Source organism: Callithrix jacchus, chromosome 18 (genome assembly GCF_049354715.1).
Source record: "Callithrix jacchus isolate 240 chromosome 18, calJac240_pri, whole genome shotgun sequence".
Taxonomy (NCBI): Eukaryota; Metazoa; Chordata; class Mammalia; order Primates; family Cebidae; genus Callithrix; species Callithrix jacchus.
In genome coordinates this window covers 39,088,155-39,100,574 of record NC_133519.1, presented here as the reverse complement: position 1 = coordinate 39,100,574, position 12,420 = coordinate 39,088,155, and the positions used below count along the sequence as shown (strand labels likewise).

At 36.5% G+C, this 12,420-nt stretch overlaps 1 protein-coding gene across 2 annotated transcripts in view; it reads left to right on the top strand.

Annotated features, from left to right (window-relative positions):
• The window catches only part of UHMK1 (U2AF homology motif kinase 1), a 33,075-nt gene extending 21,437 nt beyond the window's left edge, over positions 1-11,638 (top strand). Inside the window, exon 8 of one of the 2 annotated variants that reach the window (XM_002760301.6) lies at positions 4,278-11,638. In XM_002760301.6, the coding sequence (XP_002760347.1) occupies positions 4,278-4,424 (147 nt within the window). In that variant the 3' untranslated portion in view covers positions 4,425-11,638. Of the gene's footprint in view, positions 1-1,091; positions 2,751-4,277 lie in introns of those variants that run through there. The other variant, XM_017966153.4, reaches the window with a different exon arrangement.
• The last annotated feature ends 782 nt before the right edge of the window (positions 11,639-12,420 follow it).

The window sequence follows — 12,420 nt, the reverse complement described above, 5'->3', positions numbered from 1 at the left end:
CCGAGTAGTTGGAACTACAGGCACATGCACCACCACACCTGGCTAATTTTCTGTAGAGACTAGATTCCACCATGTTGCCCAGGCTGGTCTTGAACACCTGAATTCAAGTGATCCACCCTATTCAGCCTCCCAAAGTGCTGGGATTGAGCCACTGTGCCCAGTTATTATTTTATTTTAATAGCTTAGTATCATGAACATTCCTGGCAACTGAAAAAATATGAATGTAATTTTATTCTAGTTCTAATGAAAAGTTATTGCCAAACTAATGTGATAATACTTTCATTCTGTTGTTTTGTTTTGTTTTTGTTTTGAGACACAGTCTCGCTCTGTCACCCAAGCTGGAATGCAATAGCATGGTCTTGGCTCACTGCCACCTCCACCTCCTGGGTTCAAGTGATTCTCCTACCTCAGTCTCCTGAGTAGCTGGAATTATAGGTGCCTGCCCCCATGCCCTGCTAAATTTTTGTCTTTTAGTAGAGACGGGGTTTCACCATGTTGGCCAAGCTGGTGTCAAACTCTTGACCTCATGATCTGCCTGCCTCAGCCTTCCAAAGTGCTGGGATTACAGGGGTGAGCCACCACACCTGGCCCATGATAATAGTTTTTATGTCATTTAGTGTCACATACTGAATACTAATAATAATTGTGTCCTTGCTGTTTGGTCATTTAACGTATACTTATTGAGCATTTATTATGTTCTAGGTAACTGACATAAAAGTGGTCAAATCAGATTTTTTCAAATGGTGATAAGTGCTAGGGAGAAAGATAGATTAAGGAAGAAGCTTAAGGAGTGCTGGGGTAGGTAGAGTGGGTTGCACTTTTAAATGGGTGATAGGGAAGGGCATACTAAGAAGGTTACAGGAGTCTATATTAGAGAGAAGCGAGGAAGAAAATTTTAGGCAAAAGGAACAGCAGGATCCAAGGCTCTGACTATTCCTGGCAGATTTGAGGCCAATGTGGCTGTAGCAGAGTGAGAAAGAAAAATAGTAGGAGATTAAATCAGAGAGGAGATTAGGGAGCTGTAGGGGGCATATTAAGTAGAGTGAGCCTGGTAGAGCATTGAGATAACAGTGGCTTTTACTCTGAACTAGGGCGAGGTATTGGAAGATTTTAAATGAAGAACTAACAGGATCTGCCTTAACCCCAGTGGTCAAAATGAAGTGGAAGATACAGAATAGAGAGACAGGAGACATCTTTTCCAGAAGGAAGTATCCAGGTTTGAGATGATATGAAAAAAGTATCAGTGAAAGGAAAGTTGCTATTTTGAGAAGTTTTTACTGACATTTAAAGGAGAATGAAAGCAGCTTTTGATAAACTCCTGAAATCAGAGAGTTAATCTATTTAGGCTTTTGAAAATGTTCATTACCTGCTGACAAAGCCATTCCTCATTTGAATTTTCAATTCAAGTAAACATGATTTTATAAGGAATATTACAAAAACCACTGAAAAATAATGAATACCTCTGATAATGCAGTTATAAAAAGTAATCAGGATTAGAGTGATATAGCCCTTTGATTTCATAATGAATTATAAAAATAAGATATGATGCTTAGTGTGGGATGGTGCAGTATAAAAAAGTATAGTCTAAGGCCAGGTGTGGTGGCTCATGCCTAAAATCCCAACACTTTGGGAGGCCGAGGAGGATGGATCACGAGATCAGGAGATTGAGACCATCCTGGCCATCAACATGGTGAAACCCATCTCCATTAAAAATATAAAAATTATCTGGGTGTGCTGGAATGTGCCTGTATTCCCAGCTACTCAGGAGGCTGAGGCAGGAGAATTGCCTGAACCTGGAAGGCGGAGGTTGCAGTGAGCTGAGATCGCACCACTGCACTCTAGCCTGGCAACAGAGCGAGACTCTGTCTCAAAAAAAAAAAAAGTATCATCTATCTGAACAAAGAAGTATGATGGAAAACATAATATTCCTTCTATAAATGCATTCCTACTCATTTATTGAACTTTGGTGTATAGGTTTGGGAATAATTAAGAATCAGGTAAAAAAAAATGAGAAATAAATTCATTATTCTTTTTTGTGGAGGAGTGGGGGGAGACAGGGTCTTGCTCTGTCACCCATGCTGGAGTACAGTGGCGTGATCTCACCTCATTGCAGCCTCAGCTTCCTGGGCTCAAGTGATCCTCTCCACTCTGCCTCCCAAGTAGCTGGGATTACAGGCGTTTGTCACCACACCCAGCTAAATTTTTGTATTTTTTTGTAGAGATAGGATTTTGCCATGTTGCCTAGGCTGGTCTTGAACTCTAGGACTCAATCTGTCTACCCACCTCACCTCTCAAAGCTATAGAATTACAGACGTGAACTGCCACCCCCAGCCAGATTCATTATTTTTATTAAGCATTATGTTCTAACTTCTTTTGCATTTAATGAAAAAGTATATATTGCTAAAACTGGTCTTGCAGACAACTTACACTTTTATTTTTATAGAAAGGTAAAATATTAAGTATTTCTAAGATGAAATAAAATGAGAACAAATTAGTTTATGTATTTCATGATACATAGTTCAATAATACAGGTATTATTACATAAATTATACCTACTTGGAAAGAAATCACATGAAATTTTATCAACAGCATTTTCCCCATGCAATTTTACCTAAACAGCCTTTCTGTTTATACTGCTGTGGCCGTTTGAAAGTGCTTTTATTTCCAGTTAATGACACATTTTAGGGATGTGTTTTAATAATAGCTGGCAAGCACCCATTTACCTTTATATGTGTAAAAAGAAAAAAAAAGGCAATATTTGCATTAGATGATCTGTACTTTGTCTTAAAGAGCAATGTGTAGCTTAAAATAGCCATGGGATAGAAGATGCGAAGCCAGTCTCACTTCTCCATTTTTCTTTCTTTTTTTTTTTTGAGGCGGAGTTTCGCTCTCGTGACCCAGGTCAGAGTGCAATGGTGCGATCTCGGCTCACTGCAACCTCTGCCTCCTGGGTTCAGGCAATTCTCCTGCCTAGTCTCCCGAGTAGCTGGGATTACAGGCACGCGCCACCATGCCCAGCTAATTTTTTGTATTTTTAGTAGAGACGGGGTTTCACCATGTTGACCAGGATGGTCTCGATCTCTTGACCTCGTGATCCACCCCGCCTCGGCCTCCCAAAGTGCTGAAAATCCCATCACAGGCCCAAAATATCCTAGGTCTCATGTCTTATATCACCCCTAACAGAAATATTTGCATAGGATAGTAAATGACAGGTCATGGGCAGGACATGGGGTTGTGTGTATTCACAAAGGAGGATTCCATAAAAAACAGACTCCTGTATTAGGAATTGCCCTTTTTTTGTGTCCTGAAAGTTTTTATAAATAGCTTTGTTTTGTCAAGTGGGAGAAAGGCTCCTTTGAAAGGGGAAATAAGAAAGGATAACCTTCCTGAACTTGTAGGTTGATGAGTTTTAGGGAAAGGTACAAGTGAAAGTTGAGAACCTGGAAATTGATTTTCTTCTAAATGATCTATTCTCATATCTCTTCAGAAGACTCTGAGTGTTTTAGGATGCTGGAATACCAGTTCAAAGACTATTATTGACAGAATGAATGAGGCAAACAACTGAGGAGGGAGAGGCAGTTGTTTCATTTACTGGTTTACAGGGTAACTAAGGACAAGTTATTTTAAATCATTTCATCTTCCTCTAACTTTTGCTTTAGGTCAAAAAAAACACTTATAAATTATGTGATATCCTCTTTCTATCTCAGGTAGGAATTCAAATGCTCTGAAAAAGGAAATTACCTAGTATTAAATTTCTTCCTTTACTATAGTTATGATGTATAGCTTCTACAAATTATACCTCTTAATAGGTGCAATTTCTAGCAGTTTTTGACCAACATTTTTTCCTTTTTCAGTTCTAAAAGTACAGATTATCTTCCAGGTACCATGGAAATGCAGTTGCTATCTGGGCTATTCAACCATGTCTGTGGCAGATGTCTAGTGCTATTCATCACTCCTGTAATGACCTTGGCAAAAGGTTGTACATGATTCACCCAACTTGTCTTTGAGAGATTCTTCGGAATTGAGCTGAGTTGTGAGGAGGTACTCTAAACCGTGCTGCTCTAAAGTATAGGTCATGGACCAGCAGCATCAGCAGCATTGGCATCAACTGGGAGTTTGTCTAGAACAGAAACTCACACCATCTTAGACCTAAGGAAGCAAAATCTGCATTTTAATAAGATCTGCAATTGATGTATGTACATTATAGGTGATAAAGTTTTGGTCTAAAACAATCTTGGTGGAAATGAAATGATGTTTTTTCCTCTGTCTTCTTTCAGGTCTTTGTCGAGTATGCAAATGCTGGTGATTCCAAAGCTGCTCAGAAATTACTAACTGGAAGGATGTTTGATGGGAAGTTTGTTGTGGCTACATTCTACCCGCTGAGTGCCTACAAGAGGGGATATCTGTATCAAACCTTGCTTTAATCAGTAACCTAAGAACTATTTCCTTTTTCTCCTCTTCCATTTCTTGGGTTATTGTATTCCACACCTGAATGCAAGAGCACCCCCTTACCATTTTAAGAAGGTACTCTGTACATTTATTTAATCCTACTAACGTGCAGCCATTGCCCAAGCAGTGACTGCATTGCATACATTTGGCACTGAGTAGGACAAGACCTCTCAGCTATACATTGAGGGGTTTTAGAGCATCCATGTGGGCAACCTATTCTTGTGCAGGAGAGCAGGTGCTGCTCTTCTGTTTGTAACCTAAAAACATATTAATTATTTTGTGTGATCATGAAGCAAGAATGCATACTATCATGTCTTGGTAAATACTAACAAATTTGTTAGGTTTGGTGACATCATTTACAGATTATATCTTTATGTTGTCCAGTGGTTCTTCCTTATTGTTGATATCCATAAGCTGGCACTGGATGCTCTCAGTAATGTTAAGTAATTGTCAAGCAGCAGTTACCTACTGTGTTCTTAACACTGAGTTGTGAATTTTTTCTTAAAGGAGTACTGTAGTACTGAATATTCCTTTAAAGGAACTGCGGTGAGCCTATCTAAGATTTTTTAAATTAAGGCTTTTCAAATAGAAAGCTGATGCTTGATCTTGCACAATTTTTATGTCTAGTATGTATGCTTGAGTGAGTGCGCAGGTATGAACGATTAGAGAAAATTTGAGTCACTGTACTTTATAGTGTGAATCCTGTGAGCTAATACAGTCTAAACTCATTTCTTCCCTACCTGTTTCACATCGATAAGATTTAGGACGTGCATTTTTTGAGAGGTGGTCTGTCTGATCCAATGTAAATGACAAAACAGATAATTCCCGAGAGGCTCAGAACAAACTGGAGTCTAGCCTGGAGTTACATTGAGACTTCTAAAATGATTAGAACAAAGACTGAGTTTTGCCACATGTAAATCAACGCCTTTCAGTCTAATTTAGATTCCGTATTAGCTCATCTTTTTTGTACTAAATCTGTAGTTTTAAGATTTCTCAAGATGTGGCTCTACCTACTATGATGGAAAATTGAAGTGGGTCAAAAGAATTAGATATACAATAAAGGGAAAAGAAAAACATGGGTGAAGAGAGGATAGAAAATAAAGAATTCTTTTTTCTTCCTTTCTGTTTCTCCTATCCCTGCTCCCTTTTTCCTCCCCTTCTCTCATTCTTTGCCTCTATCCTTACCTGAAGATAGAGGAACAGCATCCCAGATAGTTTGGCTTTTGACTGCAAGGAAGTTAAGAAAGGTGTAGATATAATGAGATAGAAGTAGAAAGGAAGAAAAACCCAAAGACTTCTTAAGGAATTCTTAAAAGGATTCGTAGCAACCTGATGTGTCCCTTAGTAGAGAGTGCTGGTATGTGTGAGTTCATGGACACAAGTTGATGACATGGCTTTTAGAATTATAATTATGGATTCCTCTTACATCCTGGTAGGTTGTCTTTAAAGATATAAAAATTAGGACACCTTTATGAAGCACTGATTATACCAAAAAAAAAAAAAAAAAGACAAATTGTATACAGGTGACAAATTTTTTTATTTATTTATTTTTTTCCTAAGGAAAAAAGTCTTTTATATCTTTCCCTGCTGGAAGCCTCCTCATAGTTCCTTGTTTGCCATGCAGGTTGCTGAGAGTCCAATTAGAATTTGCATTTTAGAGAATGAAATATTTTACCCCATTCAAACAATTAGTGTTGGACATTTTAGTTATTTACAGTTGTCAAATTCAGGACTCTCATTTAATGTTTATTATGAAACCAAATTTGGCATAAGGAGGCTGATTTGTGAATTACCAAAGGGTCTTGCGGCATGTTCCCCAATATGTGCCCTTAGCAGGAAGAACTGTTATTTTTTGTTTTGGCCCTTTCAGAGGTTGATTAAATGGATTTGTTTTCAAGTCAGAATTCAAATGAGCAGAACCAGTATCGTGAAGACCTAAACTTTTCTAAATGTTCATATGGGTAGCAGATTTTGTGGTGATTAGAAACATCTCTTCCTTAAGGGCAAGTATCCTGAATTAGCACGTGTACTTTTCTCTCCCCTCCTCCCCCAAAAGAAAATTCCTTACACATAAACTGCAGGTAGGCTTCTAAGCTTAGTCCTGCAGCATGCTGCTAACATCCTGATGCCGATCTTCACAGCATTCTTTGATTGTCATCTTATTGCTGATACATTCATACATATATTTAGTGCTTGACACTGTAGAATTTTATTACAGAAGATTTTAACTAGATTTTAAGGGAGCTGAGGGAATTGATCAGCCTCGAATTAACCATGCGTTTAATTAAATGTTTTATATTAAAGCCAGAGAATTGAAAAAAAAAAATGCCTCCTGTGATTTAAATTATTTTATAGCTCTTAGCCCATTCTACCAAAGATGATATTAGCAGATAACCCCTCCCTCTTCTAATATTATCAGAAGTTTAATATCTTTCTTAAACCTGAACCAAATATTATCAAAAGATACAAGTTTCATGATTAGGATGAAATACATACATAGGGATTTTGATTTCTTGAAATTACTGAAAAAACAAGAAATTTTCTTTTTGAGAGGAAGGGTAATGAGGTGAGGGTTCATGTCTCTTAACCCCTACCCTTTGGGTCTAATTTTATCTCAGGTAGTTTTTCATTCCCTAGATTAATACCTGTACTTCCTTGCCTCTTGCCTTCCCAGTTACTTCTTCAGAGTATTATTGTGGCACATTTTACACCCAGAAAAGGCACATGCAGTGATTATTCTGTAGGAAATACTTGATTCTTTTGAAATATATTTGGAGGGGGTAGCTAGCTAGCCACTGTGAAAACTAATGCTGTATTTACAGGACAAAAACAAGTAAAGTTGGACATCTCAGTAAGAGACAGCATTAACTAAAAGTATTGACTGCCTTTTAAAGGAATTTTTAAAACTATCCTCTTGCAATAAGAGATGGCATTTATTACCACTAGATGTCTTCCTTTTTTGTGGCCACCAATATAGCAGCTCTCTTTAGAGGGGTTCCCTTTCTGCTATGCCTTGAGCCAAACTGGCTGCTTTTAGAACAAAAATCATAAGTATAGTTTTACTCAAACTTCTCTTTGTTTTCATTGAGAGAAATATTGCCTTCTTTTTGGTACTCCAGCTGCTAAAGAGTGCTGAGATATGTTAAATTATTCTTTAAAAGAAAATCTCTGAATACTTATTTAACTTGTCTTCTAGATTTGTGTTGCTTATATTTTTTAACTATTGAGCAAATTTATTATAAGGTTTGCTGCCACATAGAGAAAGCTGAAGGGAAACCATGAGCAGAAGGCTTTTTTCTGTCTTATTACACTGGACCTTCACTCTGGTAAGGGCATCAGTTACTTTTCTAGAACAAAAGGCAGAGTTGGAGCACTTATCAAATGCTGTTCCATGGCTTACTTTAGTTAATTCACCATGCAGATAATTAACATTTTGGTATCTTTCTCTTTTAGGTCTTGTTTTCTATTAGGCCTATCTTACACATAATTACTACTATCAGTTATCCTTGGCGGTATGACTTTCTCTTTTTCTTTTTTACAATTAATTTAATGAAAATCAGCACCATTGTAAATGATAGTAATTGTACCAACATAGTTACTGGGTGAAGGAGTAGGGGAGACACTCAGTAACTATTTATTTACCGAGACGCTTATGCAAGGGTACATGCTAGGTGGCTTTATTCAGATTGGGGTACAGATGGAATCACATCATGACTTTGAGTCTGGTGGATGTGTAGATAGAGATGTAAGCAAGTGCCTTGTGTTTCCTGGAAAATACTAAAACTCATTTGGGTGAAAGCTTCCCAGATGATGATAATTAATAGCACTTCTGCCTTTTTCCTGGAGTAACTTTTAGATTGAGTAATATAATATAAAAGTCCAAAATTTTCTTGGTTTACCTTTTGTTTTATTTTTCACATCTATCTATATATAATTATTATTTTTTCACTATCTGCCTGAAAATAGCCTTGGTTTACCTTATTTTTTTATATGTGTAAAACTACTCATATTTGATTTTATTCCAATATTACATATGATGGAAAAGCCAGAATTGGCTGGCAGAATTTAATTCTTCCTTGGATCTGTAGTTCTGCTTTTTTGTTTTTTTTGAGACAGAGTCTCGCACTGTTGCCTGGGCTAGACTGTGCAGCAGTGTGATCTCAGATCATTGCAACTTCCGCCTCCTCTGTTCAAGCAATTCTCCTGCCTCTGCCTCCTGAGTAGCTGGGATTACAGGTGTGTGCCACCACACCCAGCTAATTTTTTTTTTTTTTTTGTATTTTTATTAGAGATGGGGTTTCACTATGTTGGCCAGGCTGGTCTCGAACTCCTAACCTCATGATCTGCCCGCCTTGGCCTCCCAAAGTGCTGGAATTACAGGCGTGAGCCACCGTGCCCAGCCTAGTTCTATTTTTAATATCAAGTTCCTTCATCAAATTCTATTACTGTAGCTCTCTGATATAATTGTATTTCTTGTCAATTATGGTCACATATAGACAAGTCGTTGGTCACAGTTTGCTCAAAAGAATTCCCATTTCTTAAGGTGCTCAGTAAATCACTTTTATTTTGAGATGGTAGTTTTTCAAGTTAGCATTACTTACTAGCTTTCTCAATGAACATAAAAATGTTGTCTCCATCATATGGAGCTGAGCCTCTTGTGGTATATTTAGATAAGTCCCATTCTCAATCACAGAAGAACATGTATATTTTAGTTTGTGGATTACCCAGAATTTTGAAGATTTTGTTTCATTTTGTTTTAGGATAGCTTCTCTGCCTGATACTATAGGATATATCATGTTTGCTATTGTAGCTGCCTCCTTTAGGTGTTCTTCACTTTTTTTTTAAATTATATAATGACCAGAAGATTCACAGTGGCATGTACTTGACAAGTGCCATGGATATTTAAGAAGGTGGTAAATAGTTTTAATATTTTTGCTGTAATTTTATAGGAGAAATGGGCTTAAGAGAAATATCTATAAATCAGAGCGTATTTAGGAAATTTTATATTTTATAGGTGGTCATTAAAGTGACCTGCAGGATATAAGATTTACACAAACTTTATTCTCCTGATAGGAAATTTTTATTCATTTTCTTACACTCAGCACTTTCGTTCTGCCTTGTACTGCTTATGTGGATTAATGTTTTAAATTTGCTTTATTTGCGCTTTTCAGCGTTGTCATAATTATGGCAGTTGTGTTTGTGGCACTGTAAATCCTGGAATTCATGGGAAACCTATCAAATGACTGCTCTGGTGTTATTTCCCATTACATTTGGGTAGCTGTCACAATAACCAGAAGAAAGCTGGCGGCTCTTTTGAAGAAGGCCATGTATGTTTTGTTATCTAGGTTCATAGTATTTTAATTTAAAGGCAAAGAGAAGCATTCTGTCTTAATTGTCTTATATAACCATTAATCTTTTTTTGTGCAGAAGAGAGCTTATTTTGTTATACTGCTATGTATAATGGAAATAAGTCACATTCTGGGGGAAAAAACTGGAATTGTTCATATTTTGTTTTGGGGGGAAATCTTTATGGGAAAATCAGAGCTACTTGTTACCATAAGCCCTTACTATCAACAAGATAATTATTTGTAATCACTTTTTGTATCCCAGGTTGGAATTGCTTTCCCCTTCTAAGTTATCTTCCCTTAATAATATTTATGACATCAGGACAATGAGGGTATAAGAGCAAATGTAGTGAGGTATTCAAAAATCCTGCATATTTGGACTAAAACATTATTTAGTTATTTGAATTATATGTAGCTGTATTATTAGCATGGGTTGTCAGAAAATTGCCAATTTTAAGAGTAAAGAGGAGAAAGATAAGTAATAAAATAGAGGAGGTGAAGAAAATGGCTCCCTTACTGGTCTTAGTAATCTCCCATATAGTTAATGAGCTAAAAATGAACTTATAATTTAAGTTCCAGGTTTGGTACCACTAGCATAGAAATATTGCCTTTCCTATACATTCCTCATCATTGTTTCCTCAGAAAATTATTTTAAGGGTTTGTGGAACCAGATTAAATATCTATATTCAGTTTGGCCTAAGTTTTAAAAATAAATATTTATACTCCAGCTTTTGTGTATTTGGTGTACATCACCACTTATGCAAATCAAGGATCAGAAAAGTGGAGGTTAGCTATCTCCATTATTTCCTTTGCACATTGGGTACAGTGGGTGGCATTAGTATGCACTAGCTGCAAAGTTTCAGCACCTTACAGAAGTAAATATGTTTATTATAATAAAAAAGTTAAGCCGAATCTCTGTAGATTACTTACCTTGCAGAGTATAAAGCTGTCATATCTTTTTCAGCAGAATTTACTCTTCCATTCTTAATTTTCTTTTTGAAATATTTTAAATAATTGAACATTCCTTTACAACCTCGTAATGGTGTCAAACCTGGGGTAAAAGGGATTTTTTTTTCCTCGAAAGGGCTCCATCTTTGCTATCTGTTGATCACTCTTAGAAAATCTATTATGATCAATAAATTTTCACAGTTGGTGGCATCCTGTGTCAGCTGGAGTAGTTGGTTGTGAATATTAAAACCTGGTACTGTTTTCCCTCAGTAACGTGTAATTTTTGATAAGAAGGTATGGTTAGAAACAAATGTGAAAGATCACTTAAACCAAAGCCAGTTACAAGGAGTAATCTCTCCTGTTGGTTTACCTTCACCTCAGAACTACAAGAATATTACAATACATAGCGAAGAGTTGTCTGTAACATTTCTTCCAATTGTTTCAGTAGCATACTGGTCTTGGCATTTCTTGGCACTATGGTTCTGTATTCTTTGTGATGTCTCATTGTGAGGTTTGGTTTTGTTGTTGTTGTTGTTTTTTTTTTTTTTTGAAAAAAAAAAAAAACAAACTAAGTGGGATTATTTATGTAAATGTGTGTCAGTACCAAAAAGTTATTTTCTCAAGTCCCTAAATTTCTGATTTCCATTTAAGTCTTCTAAACTCTTTTTCATGCTGAATAGCAAAGGACTTTTATTTTTCACTTTCCTATATTCCTAAAAAGTATGAACAATGCATTTCAGTTTACTGTATTGCATACTCTTTTGCTGAAGACTTTTTCTGTAAACACAATTGCCTTGTTCAGTTTTGTTGTAAACTGACGCACCGTAAGATGCACTGTTGATATGCTTCCTGATGTGTGTTTGATAAGAGTGATAAAATAAAAGCTTAAAAGTAAAGGAGTTGCTTTTTAATTTCAACTATTTCTGTACTTAGTATAAATACTCAGGTAACAGGTAAATAAATATATTTATTTTGTGATTTAATTCTAACTCAAAACTGCTATTAAAAATGTCCATGTAACTTCAATCATCCATCTCTAAAGAATATGATTTTTCATTTTTTGAAATCTTGCATCAAATTGACAATATTGAAATGTGATTTTTTTATTTTGGAAAAGTGTTCTTGATATTGTAGAAACAGCCTGGTTGGGCTAATGAAAAAAACCAGAGTTCAGACTCAGGAAATTTGTGTTTTAATCTTGGCTGTCTTATCAACTTGGATATCTTTAATCCAGTGATTTTGCTTTGATAATAGTTTTATTTTTATGTTGTGAGGACCAAATGAGATAATAGGTGCAGTAGTAATAAAACAGCCATAAATCATGAAGCATCAAGGTGAGGGATACCATTTAGTTTATATCATGTTTAGTGTTCCCTTTTTCAGTTATAATGGGAACTGAGACCAAATATGGGTTAAAGAGACTTGGCCAACATTTCCTAAAACTGAGAGATGCTATTTATATACTGGTCTGTCTGGGAGTGGCATTGGCACGTTGTTTTAGGAAGTTGGTGACTGATCTGGAAGATAAATTCAAGAGGAAAGTGTTGGTAGGAGGGACACCCTAGTAAGTCTCATCCTTCAGCATGTAACAGAATCACCTGGGAGGGCCTGTTAGGCTACCAACTGCTGGGCCCTCCCCCTAGAGTTTCCGACTGTAGTTCTTTGTGGGATTTGAGAA